At 37.1% G+C, this 20,467-nt stretch overlaps 1 protein-coding gene across 1 annotated transcript; it reads left to right on the forward strand.

Annotated features, from left to right (window-relative positions):
• Positions 1–4,775: 4,775 nt before the first annotated feature.
• On the forward strand, positions 4,776–19,653 carry sacm1la (SAC1 like phosphatidylinositide phosphatase a). The gene is made up of 20 exons (XM_084423181.1): positions 4,776–4,888; positions 7,529–7,626; positions 9,024–9,098; positions 9,198–9,325; positions 13,327–13,476; positions 13,916–13,975; positions 14,049–14,082; positions 14,332–14,433; positions 14,513–14,598; positions 14,697–14,783; positions 14,877–14,945; positions 15,038–15,117; positions 15,639–15,737; positions 15,947–16,085; positions 16,381–16,450; positions 16,557–16,629; positions 16,706–16,799; positions 16,884–16,976; positions 17,152–17,209; positions 17,753–19,653. Exons 1-20 carry the CDS (start codon positions 4,860–4,862, stop codon positions 17,887–17,889), a joined length of 1,761 nt encoding a protein of 586 aa, XP_084279307.1. The 5' UTR covers positions 4,776–4,859; the 3' UTR covers positions 17,890–19,653.
• Positions 19,654–20,467: the final 814 nt, after the last annotated feature.

Below are 20,467 nucleotides of genomic sequence, written 5' to 3' on the forward strand. Positions count from 1 at the left end.
GAATAGTATGCCATAAAACCAACCACTTTGTCAAGAAATTAATGTATTTAATTTCCAGTGCATTGACTCTGATGGGCGAAATGATGCAAGTTTTATACCGCATGAGAGGGTGTATGTGAAAGATACGTAGGCTTCTAGTGAATATGGAGAACTTAAAAGTAGGACGTTTAAAAATAGTGTACTGAATCTCTGTGGTCACATTTCAGTGTAACTGAACTGAAAAAACAGTTATTCTTTCGGCCTGGGACTGGGTCACATACTCTCATACACTCTTAATTTGATTTATGACTTTATAGAAATATAGGTAGGTGTATCTTTTAATTTGATCTCTCTGTTGTGATATCAGTATTTAAAAGGGCATCTCAGGCAACAGGATATTTACAATAAACTTGTGATTTAGTCACAGCACATAGGTAAGATTCCCCTGAAATTACATTCTCCCCAATTATGACATTAAAAAATATTGTTAGCTTCCTTAGAGGAAGTGAAACTGGGAAATTAAAATACAGATTAAAAAATTTGGTCATGGGATGCCATGCTCATCCCTGGAATAATGACATTACTGCATCTTTCATGAAATAAGCCATGTTTGGTGCTGTAACAACACAATGTAACCCCCAGCTTCCTCCATTTGCAGCATCATGGGATAAACTGACATCTCTTCATGTAACTCCCACATATTTATTGGCAGTGTCTGACAGTGATGGGCTGGGGTGTTGAAAGATGAGGGGAATTCAGACATCTGACTAATCTAACACTCATCTGACTAATCTCATAAAATAAAACTTCCTTAGATTGCAATGCTGATCTGACAGGTATTTGCAGAAATCAAGTGCCAATTATTGTAAAGAAACTTTGCACTAGTATACTGTGCCGATTGTGAATTTGATTGCATTTTACAATATGTCCCAACTTTTCTGTAAATGGGGTTATACAAAGCAAACAAAGGAACTTAGTAAATGTACATTTCATTACATTTTTATCCAAAGCGACTTAACAGGGCACAGGTGAATGTCATAAATAATTAGACAGACCGGGGAAAACTAGGTCATAGGACTAAACCAAAAACAAAATGAAACAAAGGAGACAGACCATAAATGAATCAGTACGCCCCCTCCTAAAAAAGGCGCGCCCTCACAGCGTAAATAGTCCAACTGAGGAGGAAGGGGGCTCTGGAGGAGGGTATGGAGCTGACAAAAAACAAAGAGTCCATGACAAAAACAAAAAGAGTCCATGGAGGAGTGGATGGTGGGAGGAGACAAGAGGAAGCCAGGAGCAAGATGTTGAGCCAGAAGTTAAGCCAGGGACCAGCCAGGACGAAGACCCTGGTGGAGCTGACCGGCCAATAAGCCCACGCAAAACCAATGGCACTGGAGACTTGAGGTGAAGCTGTGGCTACGAGCATCCGAGGTGGAGCCGGATAACCAGAGGATGAAGGCAGAGCCATTGGGAGGAGGGCGGAGCCAGACGAAGTCAAAGGTGCAATCAGGACGATATCTGATCAAGGTGCAGCAGGGTGGACAAGGGAGCGCGGTAGAGCCGTATGGCCGATGGTTTCCGGTGAGGCCGAGGGAGGGAGGAGTCAGGGTGGAGCCGATGTGTCGACAGGCCGAGGTGGAGCGATAGGCACAGAGGCTAGAGGCAGCGACAGGTAATTTTTCCCCCCAAACTAGTTCAGCGGAAATCCCGCCCTGCAGCCGATTCTAAAGATTTCATTGGTCATGTCAATCACTGTACTGATTGCCTACACCAAACACTGATCCCTAAACCTACCCATCACTGTAACCTTAACCAATAAAATTAGCTGGAGGGCAGGATTTCCATTGAACTGGTTAGGGGGGGGGGGGGAAGAAGAAGAATATCACACGGCGGAGACAGGGGATCCTCTGTGCTGGATGCAACTGGTGGCCTGAAGACACTGGGCAGCATGTGGGAGAATCAGAGAGGCTGAAGGACACGATTGGAAGTGGGGCTGAGGAGCTGGCTGTATGAGGAGGTGGGAGAGGGAGGCTGGGCGGGCATTCAGGGGACACTGGAGAAACTGGGAAACAAGGAATAATCTCTTAAAAAAAAAGGTCTATTAAATCATCCTCAAAAATGTCCTCTAGTTCATAAAAATAATCCTCCCAGCCCCTGAACTCCACAAACACCTGGCGCACCTGGTCAGACTCTAACAGTGGTACGGGCTCCAGTGCGTTGCCTCCTTCCGACCTCTTCCACGGTTTGGGCTCGTCCATCGCGGCATGCCGGTCTTCATGGTCTGCAGTGGGCACGTGCAACATCTCTGTCAAGTCGCTCGTTGGTGGTAAATAGCTGGGCTCTGGCGGAGCTGGAGTCGAAGCGGGGCTGGTGAGTTCTTCCTCAGCGGGACAGACCAGCACCCACTTGACGAACTTGGCAAAATATCCCCAAGGTCCCACACCGGGCAGGCGAGTTTAAGGCTTATACTCATTCAAGCTGGCTAAAAAGAAAGTGCACAGGGAGCAATCGGGGAAGTCCATTAGGCTCGCCAGATAGAGAAATCAGCAGGTGTGGGCCTCGAGACTTTGCTGCTTCTGCTCAAGGCATAACATCAGTACAGCAGGTGAGGCCATGCTGTTTTCGGTTGGGTCCGTTCTTCTTGTGGTAAATGGAAGATGAGGTCAGGTAGGCGGCATCAGCAATATCGTCTATATATTGTGACGTAATTTGGAGAGCGCCGAGCCAATTGAGCGAGTTAGCAATGAGTTTCAACAGAGCAGGGGATTGAAAATGGGGTAAATTTGAATATTTTATGCTGAAAGCGTTTGCTTGATCATAAGATTATGTGTGGTGTTTTAAAGACTCTGTTTTGATTAATCATTTGCAGAAGCACCATTGTTTGAAGTCGTCTGTACTCGAGTTTGTATTCGACGCTGATTGTTTATAGAAACAGCCTTGTTTGACGCGATCAGAAATTGAGACTGGGAGTTGGCCATTGCGGGAAAATTTTATTCATTGATGCAGGTATAGTCTTGCATGATGTGAGACTTTTTTATGTTTTGAGCAAATCTCTGCTGACCAAGGATGTATTTATTTGATTAAATTGAACAATTTAGTGATATAGGCTATTGTTACAATCTAAAACAACTGATTTCTATTCGAATATATTTAAAAATGTAGTCTATTCCTGTGATGTGATGACAAAGCTGAATTTTCTGCACTCAAGTCTTTAGCGACACATGATCCTTTAGAAATCATTCTAATATACTGATTTGCTGCTCAAGAAACATTTCTTATTATTATCAATGTTGAAAACAGTTGTGCTTAATATTTTGTGGAAACTGTGATTTATTTCAGGATTCTTTATGTAAAAAGGTCAGAAGAACAGCATTTATTTTCATCATCTTTACATCATCTTTTGTAATATTATAAATGCATTTACTGTCACTTTTAAAGAATATAATGCAGCCTTGCTAAATATAAGTATGAATTTCTTAAAAAAAAAAAATCTTACTGACCTCAAACAGTACTGTACATGTTATATATCTTTGTGTATGATTCTATCATGTAATCTTATACAAGTGCTAATCAGTGGATGCAATGATGTTCACAGTTGTGCAGTTGAGGGGAAACATCCTGTTGTGGGTTCCTTTGCAGGTGAAACTAGGTTTCCTCTTTTACGCTTACCTTGTGGGGGTTACCCTTGCCTCCTGACTCATCTTTGGGTTGGGTTTGTGGGTGGGGGACTATGTCATATGCAGAATCACACTCCTTAAATAATTCAAGGACTGAGAATTTTTTTTTAATGATTGTTCAATTTGAATAGCTGTGGAAAACATACACACGCAACACACAGGTGACCTTCCAACAACCCGCACCTGCTTAAAGTCTGCTGAACACGTGGCAACTTTTTTGAGCAATGTTGCCAGGCAATGTTGCTTGGGCACATTCCCATTGAAAATGGGCAACAAATTTCTATCTGGATTCTTTAGATCGGTCATGGGCCCGTTGACAGCAACATTGCTCAAAAAGTTGCCCCGTGTATCATCCCCTTTACACTTCCATTTTCATATACAGTACATTGCACAATACTATATGTGTGTAAATGTGTATATTTACTTGTGGGAGACACTGTTTTTATGATTTTTTTTTTTAGTTCTTCCCATTTTCTGGTTATTAAAAGTGTCCACTTGTGTTAAGTTTGGATTATTTGTATTTATTTATTTATTTAAACACATAACTGTAAGCACTGCATTAAAACAAAGACAAATAATACTTTCGAAATAAAAATAAAATAAATAAAATAATTAATTAAACTGTAAAATGAGATCACAATGTCTTAGAAATGTGCTTAATGAGACTATGGAAGCCATATAAGAAAACAAATCGTGTTTTGGCACATAATTTCTAATAAAAAGTCATAATTATGAGATAAAATGTCAAAATTATGACATACTATGTCAGAATTATATTATACTAATTGGTTACTTTCGACTTTTTATGTCATATTTGAATCTCATAAAATATTTTTTTATTTTTATTTTTTTGTGGCAGAAATGGGCTTCGGAATGTTTGAGACATTTCAACTAAAAATACTTTAGTATGAGTCTTGAATTCGAAGAATTCACTGCAAATAAAAAGCTTAACAAACTCAATCGCTTTTTTATTGTTTGAGAAGTAAATAAATAATAATAATAAATAATTTAAAAAAAATATATATATATATCTTTCATAGATATACCTAATAGTATATAAAATGAGACAAATACGAACTCTTTACTTTAGGTTCAAATGAGGTAACCTGCACCTTGACGTCTGAAGTGAACCGGAAAGCCGTCTCTTCTGGTCGCCACTCCCACATATACGTCACGTCGGATTGACCAAACCCGGAAGTGAAGATGGCGACTGCCTACGAGAGGTTCAACCTGTAAGTTGAAACTTTTATTCGAGCTCAGCGACATATATAAACCCATACAGCGCTCAGTTTCACTTTAATGAATGTCAGCTTGTTTAATGGCAGCGTCTGTGGGTGCTGTCAGTGTGTGTGGTTGTCTGTACAGGGCAGTTTAATGTTGTGGTGGTAGCTGTACAGGCTTAAGCCGTTCAGAGACTGTTCAGATTGGCTGTGTATCAAAACCCAATGAGCTCCCTGTCTAGACAAAACGCTCGAGCCGAACCTTTTCACTACATTTAGGCAATACAACGCACCTGTGATGCGCCAAATGCTGTCTAGGCAGCTCACTGGGTTATTGTGAGACAGTGTGGTGAGTCTGGACAGCACCTGTTCTCATACATGAGTGAGAGTGCAAGTTAGATGTAGACTAAGTTGCCCATTTTTGACTATGCTTAAAATGCACTGAAGCACAGTGAGCTGTTTCAGTGCTGCATTTGTGTAAAGCTGCTGTTAAACTGTTAATGCTTTTCAGTCAAAGCATTATTCCTGCTATAAACTTTTTTTGAACAGTATGACATACTCTATTAATTATTTTAAATATGACATTATATTTGGAAAAGCCATTGAGAACCATTAGATATGTATAATAAATATCTTATTGGTATGTATCTATACTGTTAAAATTGTGCTTTATTTAAGGGGTGAAACTGCAGGCGCACCATTGAAAGGGAAGTAAACCTGAATGGAATGTCTCTAGCCCACACCTTACATCAACATTACATGACCCTTGGTTGGTTATCAGACACTGACATAAGTTACAGTGGTCTGTATTCTGAGTTACTGACATCTGAACATGTACAGTTCTGATACAAAAGTACTGTAACAAAAGTATTTGTAATTAGTTACTTTCCACCTCTGTAATGATAAAATGTGCTTAATTTTCATAATAATGTTACAATGCAACACTTTTTAAATGTATTGTTCAAAAAAAAATTGGTAGTAGTTATTTATTTGATTTAATTATTATTTGTTTATTTAATGTATTTATTTTATTTGCTGTGGTGACCCAGACATGTTCTTTACAGCCTTTGAGGTTGAGCCATTATGCGTCCTTAACACCAAAATATAAATGGTTGTTTGCATCAGCTTTAATTATGAAATTTGCCCTTATTATTGTAAAGCCTACTTTTTTAGAGGTACAGTAAGCCTTTGAGTCGTATGAATGGCTCTTGCATAATAAAAAGAACATTGCCAGTGGTATTACAGAAAAACTTTAATGACATTAACCCTTGCACCATAAGCACTGTGTGTGCTTAGACTCATTACCCGTTTTGATTCACCTTCAAATCAAATCAAATCACCTTTATTCTCTCACCACCAAAACAAAGAAGTGTAGTGGTGGGTGAAAGTCTTTGGTACGTACTTCAGATAGTGCACTTTACAAGGCATGACATGTACATGAAATATACATGATACAAATTAAAATTGACACATGATACAGAATGTACACAATACAGGATTTATTGTGTATATTTTGTATTGAATGTTTTCATGATTCATAATGGCTGTGTTTTGTCATATACAGACACGAGACACTTTATTTTAAGGTGATGTAGTTACATTCTACTCTCTCAAATACTTTGTATACTGTAAAGTACTTAGTAATATAAATTAAGTTGCGTTTAGGGTTATGGTTTGGTTTAGGGTTAGTTACTTGTAATTATGCATCATTTACTGTAATTACTATAGTCAGTACATGTAGTAACGTGTAACTACATCACCTTAAAATAAAGTGTTACCCTAGAGACACAGTCCTATAAGTGATGCAACTGGCAAAAAAAAGAAAGAAAGAAAAACCTGCAAGCTAAAGTTGAACATTTCCTGCGTTACCTGATCAGTTGGCTCTGAGAATTAAAAAAAAATACCCAAGCTGTTGTGTTACCATGTGTCATCTAAACAAACTGTGAGCCATCAAATACATTTTGAAATTTAGACAAATTCCTCAGTCCTTTTATGCATTAATGGTTAATGGGGCAGAGGTTAACCGTGCAAGCGCAGGATGCCTCCCTTTTTGCAGACACATAAGTGTTGCACAGAAAGTGCTTGCTCAGCATTTTGGCAAGGAAGGAAGACTCCAGCCATAAAAGTGGGACACACACATAGGATGTGTTACTGAAACAGATTCTCAAACTCCTCACACTGTCGAAACTTGCATAAAGAGATAATCCAATCCTATCTGTAATTTCATCTAAACTTTATAAAGATATGCACAGCCGAAAAAATTTAAAAGTATTTAATTTCTGATTTCTGATGCTGCTGATAATCTGGTCTCTCCAGATGGTCTGAGATGAGATTAACTTTAAAGCTATGATGTTTCGTCTTGTTGATATTATCACCAGTCAAAAGCTTCTCAGTGTTTTTTGTCTTCACTACTGTTTAGCACATTTCCAATAATCTTGCGATTTCTTACGAGAATACAGCTACTAGCTAACTTCCACATGCTAACCTGCCAAACCCTGACCCCTTGTTTTATATAGGTAAAACCTGTGTGTTCACCAGCACAATGAGAAAAGACTCAGAATAGACGTGCTGCTCTTAGTTTAATCAGAAATAGTTGGGTATAAAAAATAGAACATGATTGCTGATTTTTCTTGTCTTTTCTGCTTTCCATAGGCATGCAACACCTGAGAAGTTCTACATTGAGGCTTGTGATGATGGAGCTAATGATGTGTTGGTTATTGATAGGGTGTCCACCGAGATGACCCTTGCAGGTACGGTTTGATGACTAATAAGATTGGAAGCCAGTCTAAATACTTTTAATTTTTTTTAAAGCATAAAGCACAAATGTTTTACAGGACAACTACTGGAAATGTTTGATAAACTTAATATAAAATTAGCCCAGCATGAGAAATTATCATATTACATATCAAATCTAAAAATTGTCTGAAAGTCTCAATTTATGCACGTCTCAGCTATTTTAAATTGTAATAATATTTCGCAATATTACTGTTTTTACTGTATTTTTGATCAAATAAATGCCACCTTGCTGAGCATAAGAGACTTCTTTCAAAAACATCTTACCAACCCCAAACTATTATCTATTTTCTAAACAATTGGCAAACTATGGTGTTTAAACTATATTTCAAAATGTCCCAAATTTCAATGACAGTATTACTAAAAGTGAATAGCTAATAAAACAGCTCATATAAAATGTAGTTTGTCTTCCTGAGGTTGGCGATGAGCATTTTCTGAAGGTTAAACACCTCATTTCTCTGTCCATTGTACAGTGAAATTTATAGAATGGGCTGGCTGTGATCTGACATTTATGAAGAGCCTCAACTTGCAAGAGAATCAGACCTTTCAAAGTGTACTGGCATCGATTAAAAGTTATGGCAGCTATTTGGATTTCGTCGTAGTTCTCTGTTTTAATCTTGACCTCCCTGAAAAGTGACATTTTATCATCACTGTCACTGTGACATTTTACACTTGAGGTAGTTGCTGTGTTAAAGGTGTATCCCAGAAATAGCAGAGCACAGCGCTGTTACTTCCTCATGCTGGATTTATTATGCCCTTTTTCAATGTCTTGATTTTGAGGTCTATTAGATCAGGTTTTCATGTTTAAAAAAACATTATTTTTCACATATTTTACATTGTTGCAGCACATCTGTAACGCTCTGTTTAGTTCCTGTCTCTATAAAGCCCTTCTTTTGAAAACCGCAATGTGCTCTGATTGTTTGTCTGGATCAGTGTGTTGTGATTGGTCAACCGCTTCGAACTTCGGAAATGTCACGCACCTTACCATAACCACGAGTTTCAACTCATTACTAATGCAACTTAACCAGGCCTCACCCTTTTTTGTGCATGAATTGTGTGGGAATTATTTAAATCAGGGACATTATGACATGTATATTCCCAGAAAAAAACTCTAGACAACAGTCCGTGGGGTTTCAGGGAGTTCAGAAACAGTGATTACTGATATAGAGAATAACTCCCTTTGGAGTGACTTTGTGTTTTGTAACTTTGCAGACCTTTTTTCATTCTCAAACAGCAACATTACACACTGAAGAAAGTTGAAAATGTAAAAAAGTGTAATAGGACCTCTTTAAATCTTCCCAATCTGCAAAATGGGTCATTCGTATGGTGCATTTAATGTTTTTTCTTCTTGAAGGTATTAAGGACATCCCCCCATCAGGCGTAACCAGGCCCATTTGTGGAATCATGGGAACTGTTCGCCTTGTGGCTGGTAGGTCCCATGTTATAATGTTCCACATAGAATTCGGAACGTTAATTGTATCACGTACACGTTTGCATACCGTGACGCATGACTTTTTGGCTTTTTCAGGGATGTACCTCATAGTCATCACCCGGAAGAGGAAAGTGGGCGACCTGTTTGGCCACACTGTGTGGAAAGCGGTGGAGTTTGATGTGATTTCTTATAAGAAGACCATTTTGCATCTCACAGATATTCAGGTCAGCAAAGTCCCTAACCTCAACTTTCAGTCTAATGCTGATGTTTGTGACACCTTACGTAGAAAGTGGGCTCTAAATGTCAATGTTTGTTTGATGAGTTTCCCAGTACGTCACTAAATCATAACCAAAGGTTTCCTGCTATGATATATTTTTGCCTTTTTTCTATTTGTAGTTTACTTAGAAGTGCTGTGATAACAACGCAGCAGATGCAGCCCTAGGTTGTGAAAGCGGGATGTACTCGTACAGTAAATTTTTCATTTGAGCCCACGCTCAGAGCTCAGTGATATCTCATTACAGTGTTGTATACTTGCTGCATTATTTAGCAAGGCTAAGACTTCGGCTGAAATGCTGGCCTTGGATACAGCCGGTGAGTAGACCAGTAATGGGCACAGGAAATATTTCCTGCTAGAGTTGAAAAAGTGCCTAGAAGGCTTGACTGCAAGTGGACTAACTAGACCGATAAAGTACTCCAAACACCTCTGAACCCTCAGATAAGAGTAAAGTAAGGGCAATGTAAGGGTTCAAGCCTGCAGTGAATGCTTCTAGCTACGGTTTAATTGCATTGTTTTGTCTCAAAATGTGCCAGACCGCAATTTAATAAGAAAATGCAAGTACGTTTTGCATTCTCAGCATTGTTTGCATACTTGTCCAAAGTATGATTCTGGCCTCACTAATAAGACAGTGAGATGAAGGTGCCACACGTTTACTAATCTGTTGCTCACCCTAATTTTTATTCCATGCATGAATTGTCTTCATAATGATTTTATGTTAAATATTGTGAAATTTTGATAATAAATTGCATTTCAATAACACATTAACTGTGGGCACAGAGATGAGCAGAATTGAATAACTGCTAAAGGTTCTGCTGACCAAGTTCTTCTGGGAGGAGGACTCAATTCAGGTCGTTCCTATTCTACCCCATTCCCAGAATCAGAGCTTTGGCTAGTGATTTCTGACTGCAGAAGGGATGTGCACAGACTTAAAGTATTGCCATTGGCCTAGAGCATAGTTTTGGCACCTGCACATTTGCAAAGCTTGTTTTCAGTAAGAATGAATGAGTTGTGCCGAAGTAATATTGCCGTGAGTGCTGTGTGATGCATTGGAGCAGATTAACTTGTGAACATGCATGATTTGAATACATGATGTGCATAAGCCTCAACTACAAAACTTTTAACAGACTTTTTTGAACATGACAAACTCCTTTTCTTTGTCAAAGTCATGGCTTAGCAGTTAGATCTACTCCAGACACAATCCCCCGGTTTCACAGACAAGGCTTAAACCTAGTCTCAGACTTAAATGCATTTTTTAACTGAAAGCAACTTGCACTAATATATCTTAAAATATGTCAGTGCCATTGTTTTGTCTCAAGATGCAGCACCAGTAATGTTTTTTTTATCTAAGGCATGTTCAAGCTACTTAAATATCCTTATTGAACTAAGGCCTAATGCTGGCCTTATCCAAGTCCTGTCTGTGAAACCGGGCCATTGAGAGTTCAGATTTGTCCCACATTATATTGTGACCTAAATTTGCCAATTGTCTATTATAAATTTAGTACAAGTCTATTATTTTATTATTTTTTTCATTAAATGGGGCAAAAAATAAGTCATTTTTTTTTGCTAAAAAGAGAGAAACAGACAAAATAATATCATCATTAAATTATATTAATGACACATTAATAATAGAAACAATTGTTTTAGTATTATTGGTAATTATTAGTTGTATCATTAATAATTTAAGGCGAGACATACAGGCCAAAAAAAAAAAAAAAATTCATAGTGTTTTTTGGAAATAAAAAAATCCCAAAAGTCTTTAAAGCAGGGCTCTGAACCGGTTCAAGGAACGAAAACGAAAACCGGAAACGAACGAAATTTGAACAGGAACAAAAACGAAACCGAAAACAAAATCAATTTTAATCGTTCTGAACAGAAACGTTTATTTAAAATGACTATAAACCGGTTAATAACGTTATTTTATCGTTCTCTTTAATATTTTAATTTGCCATTGACCAATCATAAATTTAGTAGTTCAGAATTGTGACGTTGACGATTTGTACAAACTTGCAATTGCACTACCGGTAACGCAAGTCAGCGTAGAGCGCGCATTTTCATGCCTCAAGTACATTCTTTCCCCACTGAGGTCTTCAATGAATGCACAGGTATTGGAGGACATTCTTTTCGTACGTTTAAACAAGCAGTACGGACTTTAAGCTCAAAAAGTTTATGGATTTCGTATAAGTGCTAGCAACTATCGCACATTTTTTTCTATAGTCTTTCAGGTAGCCAAAAACAGGACAGGTAAATGTTTTCTTTATAGACTTTTAATGCTTTGTATTAAAAATAGTAGAAAATTTGTTGTAGTTTTACAATGTTATTGCATTAAGTGATCGTGCTTCGCAGAATGAAATTGTTTATGTGATGCAGTGTTGCGCAGTGTTTGCTTTGAAATTAGCAGTTGACGGTGCATTAAAAGAGCAATGATTGTCCAGTTTATATAATTTTTATATCATGTAATTTCTAAAACAATTCGTGTTGCAAAAAAAATAAAAAAAATAATAATAATAGGTACAAATAATTGTATCACTCTTCAGAAAAGAATTAGCCATAAGAGTGCCAATTTCGATTGTCTAACGGTCCAGTAAAACAGGTCAATATTTTTCCAGCTGTTTATGCTTTGTAATTAATACAGGTATTTCTGTTGTGGTTTTAACAATGTTATGAAATAAATGTTCAAGTTTAATTATCATGTGTTATCTTATTTTTGAGTGAAAATTAGTCTTATTTATACATATTTGTTTAAAGTATAGGCTAAATTAAAATAACGTTATTAACCGGTATTTTATCTAATCAAACCGGTTTCGGAACGGTAATGTTTAACGAGGAACGCAAAAACGGAAACGTTAAAATATCGATTCTGCTCGGAGTGAACCGATTGATTTTTTTTTTCGTTTTTAAGCCCTGCTTTAAAGTGTATCTTTTATAGCACTTTATCTGTTTGTGTTTGTAGATTTCAGTTACAGTACATATCTTTAAAGGCCTTTTTCTCAAAATGAGTGTTTTCTCCTGTACTGAGGCAGAAATCTCCACTTCAGCAGCACTTACATAACACCAAACTTTACAGGTTTATTCCTATTTTTATTCTGAAGGTTTTTACAGAGGCGTTTATGTAATTTGCCTGATTTTATACAACATTTTATTTTTTTCTGGCTGTTGACAGTATTTTCTGATTTATAGAGTGATAAAAAGAGAGATCCAAAATCCCCCCTGTAAAAGACTTTGACTCTAATATGTCAAAAAAACATTTAACCTGAATTCATCCAATGTTCAGATTTTTGTTCTAGAAATGTATGCAAATCAGTGCATATTTAATTAGATAATGCATAATTAAACATAACATTTAAAAAAAAAAAATATTTTTTAATGTTATCAATCAAATGGGGAAGTTTGGTGATATCTATTAATACATTTTTTACCCTATTCACCTGGGGTGTCTTGCCTTAATAAAATCAAAATACATACAAATAGAATTAATATATTATCAAATAATTTAATTATTATTATTACATAATATATTAATAAAAAAATAATACTTTATTTTTATATTCACTTTATATTTATATTTTATAAATCATAATATTAACTTTCAAAAGTGTACCTTTAAATAATTGGGACATTTGCAAAAGTCTTTTTTAGTAGTTCATTTTAAACACATTTTTAATAAAAAACAACAACAACAACAACTATATATTGCATCATTATTGACCATAATTGTAAGGTTTACTTTAGGTTATATTGCTAGTTTTTATTGTCAAGTTAATTATTGCTTACTCCTACCTGATCACATTTCCCCATCTTCTCCCCATTATGTCCTGTAATTTCTTTATTTTTAATAAAACTGCCAAAATGCTCCAATTAATTAAATAATAAAACAACAACCCTAATCTTATTTCTGTTCGAATCATGTATTGCTTATAATCTTTTTCAATGACTGTTTCCTTCTCACAGATGCAAGACAACAAGACGTTTCTGACTATGATTAGCAGTGTACTCAATACTGACGGTTTCTACTTCTGCACGGACTATGACCTGACCCACACCCAACAGCGCCTGTCCAACACCAGCCCGGACTTCCAGGAGATGAGCCTGCTAGAGAGGGTGAGCAGATGAGAGCGAGTGATGATGGTAGAAGAGAGACAGAGCTGTGTGAGGTTTCAGTGGCAGAGAGAGAAATAGAGCACAGCAGGGTGCAGGTTGGCTGGTCAGCTCACTGTCTCAAACCGCATCCCTAATTTACAATAACGGGCCGTCACAGGAGATGTGCCGTCTCTTTGTAAACTAGATTTGCAAAGCTCTTGTTTTACAAGCACACTTGCTGACATACACTGTGTTTTCCCTCATGTTTTGTTTTCAATGCCAGATTTTGTGCTTTTGTGTCTGGCTTTTTTGATAAAGTTCAAGTTTTGTGCGTTCAAACTTTCTGAGCATATTTGGTTGCATTGTTCATCATGTCTTACATCCTGCAAAATGACAATAACTTCTCAGATGATCTCTGGAAGTTGTTTAGTTTGGTCTTCTCTCTTGTCTCTCCACATAGGCAGACCAGAGGTTTGTGTGGAATGGAAACCTTTTAAGAGAAATCATCTCACAGCCCGAGGTATAAAAATATTCCTAATACATTAAACATGTGAGAAAATCATACATGCTTATTCACTGGTTCCCCTTTTCAGCTCCATAAATTTGCATTTCCCGTCATCCATGGATGTATCCTTTGAGGTGCATTTTAACAACGTTGTTCATGGTTAAGTTGCTCTCTTTATTTTGCCTTGACTGTCTGGATAAAGAAAAATAATCTCTTACTGGACAATGACTAGTTTAAAATCCATAATCTACAAATACATTTTATTTAGCAAGGGGATTGCCCCTGTCATTTGCTTTGGATAAAACTGTGAAAACAAAATGACACATTAGTAGGAAAACCATGTGATATTGAGGCTTAACTCATTGCTTCAGTTATTGTGATGAAGCCATGCTGCATCAATGGGAAGGTCTTTCAGTGGATCCTCATCTCTAGACGGAGCTGTTTTAGAGCGGGGGTCCGATATTATGTCAGAGGTCAGATGTATTCAAGCATTTATACAAATGCACACAGTTGTCTTTACTGCATATATTATAATTTCCCCCTGCACCCCAGGCATTGACTCTGAAGGACATGCTGCTAACTTCGTTGAGACCGAACAGATAGTCCAGTACAATAATGCCAGGGCGTCCTTTGTGCAGGTCGGTTGAAATTACTGTTGGCCTCTATTACAAGGATATTTGTTGTTGACCTCTTAAAATTCACCCCTGTTGTGCTCTTTCACTCTCCTCTTACACAGACTCGAGGCTCCATGCCCTTTTTCTGGTCTCAAAGACCCAACCTGAGGTACAAGCCCAAGCCACAGATAAGCACCGAAACCAATCATGTAAGACCACATCTATCATCTATCTGTCTGTCTGTCGTGTCTATCTATCTATCTATCGTGTCTATCTATCGTGTCTATCTGATCTGGTTGCAGATGGATGGATTCAGGAGGCATTTTGAGTCACAGGTTCTCATTTATGGCAAACAAGTGATTCTAAATTTGGTAAATAAATTCTTACATTTTTCTTGTGGTAGAATATTTCAGAAAATTGTAGCCATTGGTCACAAAGCTTAAGATAATTGCTTTGTCTGTAGGTGAATCAAAAAGGATCTGAGTTGCCCCTTGAACAGGCCTTCGCCAAAATGGTCAACGGCATGGAAAACGGTCTCATCAAGTACTGAAACAGTTTTTTTTAATGCCTACAGATGCATCTTTAGTCGTGTTTGGCAATTAAGGCAATTGCTATTGCTCATACTAGGATTTGGGTTTTTGACAAATTCTTAAAACGAAGTATTACACTATGTCAGATAACTCAAATCACATGCTTAAAATCATTCATCTTGTTGAGGAGAAGTGTGCTCTTTGACCAAAACACTGCAAAAACAGTTGTATTTTGAAATATTATTACAATTAAAAAGCTGTTTTCTATTTTAATATACTTTAATGTATTCCTGTGATGGCAGAACTGAATTTTCAGCATCATTACTCCAGTCTCCAGTTACATGATCCTTCAGAAATCATTCTAATATGCTGAAACATTTCTTATTATCATTATATTTTGTAACATTATAAATGTTTTTACTACTTTTTTACTTCTCTAAGCTTTACTTAAAAGCAGATATATTATGATCATATCAGATCTTTCTATTTGCCTCTTGTATTTAACTGTGTAGTGATGCTTGTGTTTCATTTGAGGTACATAGCCTTTGACTTTCACAAAGAGTGCAGTAAGATGAGATGGCATCGCCTCCAGATTCTCGTTGATGCAGTTTCTGAGATGCAAGACGAGTTTGGGTTTGTATTTAGTTCTGTACTGTCATTTCTATACATTTTTATAGGAAATGTTACATAAGAAGCTTTTAGAGATGGCACAAAGACTATATGTCTGTGAAGAGAGGATGGAAAGTCTGATGTGTTAATATGAAAGTCATTTAATCAGGACTGTGGTCTCTGATGTCGTCACTGGCTCGCTTTGATCTGGTTCTTGAATGTTGATTCCTCAGGTACTTTATGGTGAGCTCAGACGGGAAGGTGTCGTCCGAGCAGTCTGGAACCTTCCGCAGTAATTGTATGGACTGCCTGGACCGCACCAACGTCATTCAGAGCCTGCTGGCCAGACGCTCCCTTCAGAGCCAGCTACAGGTGAGAGACCGCATAACAAATAGCATCGTCATAACTAGGTGTGACGCAACTGAGGACACTTACGCACTTGAGAAATCTGACTGATTTTTGTGGCTTTGTGCAGGATTTTTCTGTCAGTGAAAGAAACTTACTAGAAAATTGGTGCGTCATGTTTTTTTAGGAAGTGTAAACGCTCTATTGTGCAGTCACGATTGCTTGCAAACATTTAGAAATCAGTGATATTGATCCATAATATGGTTGACAATTGGTTTGTCATTATGTGTACCTCCTCACCTTAAGCTGCATGTCATTTCAGAGGATGGGTGTCCTCCATGTTGGCCAGAGGATTGAGGAACAGGCTGATTTTGAGAAGATTTATAAGAACGGTGTGTTTATATTTCTAGAAATGACTTCAATACACACAAATTCTCCTGTTATCGACCATAAATAAAGCAAGAAACCACCATTGTTTTCATTTACTCTTTCTCTCAGCGTGGGCAGACAATGCCAATGCCTGTGCTAAACAGTATGCAGGAACAGGAGCCCTGAAAACTGACTTCACCAGGTACTCGTCCCAGACTCCTTTCAGAATATCTGCAGTTGTGTACTTCTACCGTTATAACCTTCACCTTTGACCTCAGAACCGGGAAGAGGACTCATTGGGGCTTGGTAATGGACGGCTGGAACTCAATGATCCGTTATTACAAGAACAATTTCTCAGACGGGTTCAGACAAGTGCGTATGACATCTTTGTCTTCATGTCTTTCAATCAGACCCAGTTTGCTGTGATGAATTTTAAGTAATTGTCTTTGCCCACAGGACTCCATTGATCTCTTCCTCGGAAACTATACAGTGGATGAAACTGATGGCTTGACGCCTCTGCACGCGCAGAAGGACTGGAAGTTTCTATTGGTCAGTGCTTTGTGCATACTGCTTGAAAGAGAATTCAAATTAAAAGAGGTCAAATACCATGATGAATAAAAAAAGACTGCTTCAGGCAGTCCTAACATTTATAATTCAACACCACCAGCTGCTGGTCATTTCCTGCATATTTTACATTGCTATTTCTCTGTAATTCCTTCCGCAGCTTCCTGTTATTATGGTGGTGGCTTTCTCCATGTGCATTATCTGTCTCCTAATGGCTGGTAAGGTCATTATAATGCAACGTGAAATAAAGCAATAGGGTCAATGATTTTTTTTATGTCCAGATACATGAATCATAATCATAATAATAAATAATAAATGTATTCAAAAATCCATTTAAGATTTATCCAATTTATACATGCAGTGACTTAAATACGCCTCTTCAGTGATGAGCATGTTTTTAATTTCTCTATTAAAATTAATTTGAACCGTGCTGATATCATAGATAATAAAATCGTGCTATTTTTTTCCTATTGTGCTTTTTTTTTTATTGTGTCATGTACTGTTTGAGCATGAAAAAGGTCTTCAATGTTACAAAGCACAAAGTCACTCCAAAGGGAGTTATTCAGTATATCAGTAAGCAGTGTTTCTGAACTCCCTGAAACGCCTCGATTGTATTCTTGAGTTTCCTTCCGGAAATGTACACGTTGCAATATTCCTCATTTAAATATTAAAAATTAAAATGTAAAATTCCCATTTTCCCAGAAAGTTTGAGTTACAATACAGTAGTTTGTGAATAATAATGGATCTGTACTCCCTATCAGGTGACACTTGGACGGAGACCCTGGCGTACGTGTTATTCTGGGGAATGGCCAGTGCTCTTACGGCCGCTGTCATCGTGGTCAATGGACGAGAGTTTGTTGACGCACCGAAACTGGTCCAAAAAGAGAAGATGGATTGAATATACAGACCTCATTCTTTCTGCTCCCTGTTTCCTCTTAATTTTCCTCCAAAAGTTTTTATTAACCTGCTCTCTACACTGTCCTTAAACTTCTTCAGCAGAGCAAGTATCCCTGTTTCCTGCTCCTATAAAAAAATTGTATTACCAGCCTATGTTACCTTATAATTTCACAACACTTACTGTCGCACTACAAATTTCCATTGAATCATAGGGACATAGTGTCCAAATTTCCTTAGTAGTTTAGTTTCATCAGTTCAGAATTGCTCATGGGTTGCACAAGATCTCCAGCCTGTAAGTGCATTGTGTACATAGCATCTTATTTCAAAGTTGTTGTGTTGTTACTTTTTAGAGATCGATCTAAATTGACCCGTTGTGAAATTCGAGTTCTTGTTTTGGCTCTAGAGTTTCTGCTTTATGATATTGGACACCAGACATGTGCCCATTGGCCCAGTCTATAGGTTGACAGATCAATGAAGGTCTATTCTAACTAGATTGCTATGCAAGTGAATGTTACATGATGCATCAGTGGCTCAGCCCCTGGTTATTACCATTTATGTCCTCTCAAATCTGTCCTGAAATCAGCCTTGGTTGTATCTTTAGTTCTTCTTTGCAGTGGCAGTTTGGGTTTTAATGTGGTTTCCTTTTGTTCTGCCAGCATATTTATGGTTTTGTGTCCCTCATAAATGATAAAATTAGACAGCTGTGGGGCCACACCAGGGAGAGAGAGAGGTATTAAGCACTTTCTTTATGAGTTTACAGAAAAAAATGTGAACAGCACTTTCTGTATGACTTCTTTATGTCTCTTCGTGGACCAATGAACACTAACAGATATGACACGTATAAAGTCACTCTTTAATGGCTCTTTGATTGCACTCCTCTTCAATGTTACCAGTTCAGTGGCAGTTCATTACACGGAAATAGACTTCAGATTACCTGTCAAATTGGCTCACACTTTTAATTGAATTCACTTAAACTATACTGACAATTGACAAGGTATTCACTTTTGATTCAATTATTTAGACAGGTGGCTTTATGAACAGAATCAGAATAAAATTGTCCGTTTTCTGAATGTTCACTTGCATGATGGTGCATTTCAAAATGTCTTACCTTTAACCCACCAATTTCCATTCATTTTGACAAACTTAGACACATTTAGCAAGGTTAAGGTCTTCCTTTTGAACTCATTACTACCTTTAGAATTGGATGGTTATCAGTTTGGTTTAATGTAGACAAAGAATGTAGATTTTGATGCCTTTATATCTGTGTTTTGTAATCTTCTGCAAATGATAATGCAATCTGCAGTAACTGTCTTATGGGAAACATTTCAACAGGATATTGCAAATGCCAGTTTCATCAAATTCAATTGGGGCATATTTTATCCATTTGCTTTGTGTGCAAAGATGAAGAGAATATGCAGTACAACTTGGAATTAAAATGACTGGATGGAAACACAACACTAATAATTAAATCCTGTACGTTTGATGTTTACCTGTGTAAATCTGATGTGTAAACTGTACATTGGGAAGAAATTACGAATATATATATATATATATATAAATATGAGTGTGTCATTGTAATAATGTACTGTACTGTAGTTTACAGCATCATAGCTTTAGCACTTTCTGGTTGAGTTATTGATCAATCGAAGTGATGTTACTAATCACATTCTTCCATCACAGGGTTGGATGAATATGGATTTCATTACCCTAGATTATGAACTGCATCATTGTATTTCCAGGGTGCGATGGTTTGAAGTGTGTTAAATGACATATTATCAATATTAATTGTGTTTTGGTCTTGTTCCTGACAGTGTTTTAAATACTGTTTAATCTTCTTTCTCATCTTGTTTGATTAAGAGAATATATGCCTCAACATTACAGTGGGATTTATGATTACTGTGGTCATTAAGAAATATTCAGTACGCACCCATGATTTCAAGGGAATAATATGTGAGACATTACATCAGTTGTCTTTAATAGTTGATCAGTCTTGTCCTTATCAGTCTCTAACATCTACAGTTCTGGTGAAAAACCACATTGCGTAAGACTATTGTTCATATTCATGGTATTGTTTTGAGTCATTGAGGTGTAATTCAACCACTGTAACTGAGTGATTCATTATGAAAACATGTTTAATAAATTATACCCGGAAAATTCTTGTTCTGTTCTTATTAGTGCAAGAGCTGAGACACAAACATCTGAGGTTATGAGATAAGTCTCTGGTTTCTAGTCTTCAGTCATCTGTGTTCTTACATCCATGTAAATAACATTAAATTAATCATAGAAATTAACTGAGATTCCCAATTCTTTCTGGTGGCTTTGACATTTTTCTGTTTTATATTCACTTTAATTTCTCTGTCTGTTTGCAAATATCTCTTTTTTCCACCCTTCAAGGTCCATCCTGAATTCATAGCGCCTCCATGTGGTTACACATTGTATGCAAATTATTACCACGTAAAACAAAGATTAAAGGCCTTTTGACACTAAACTCACAGACAGTAAAATGCTTACTGAATTTTAAGATAAAAATACAAAGGATACAAGTTGTCAAACCAAATTCATATGCTTAAAATATAAAC

The sequence above is a fragment of the Rutilus rutilus genome (assembly GCF_951802725.1).
Source record: "Rutilus rutilus genome assembly, chromosome: 11".
Classification (NCBI taxonomy): domain Eukaryota; kingdom Metazoa; phylum Chordata; class Actinopteri; order Cypriniformes; family Leuciscidae; genus Rutilus; species Rutilus rutilus.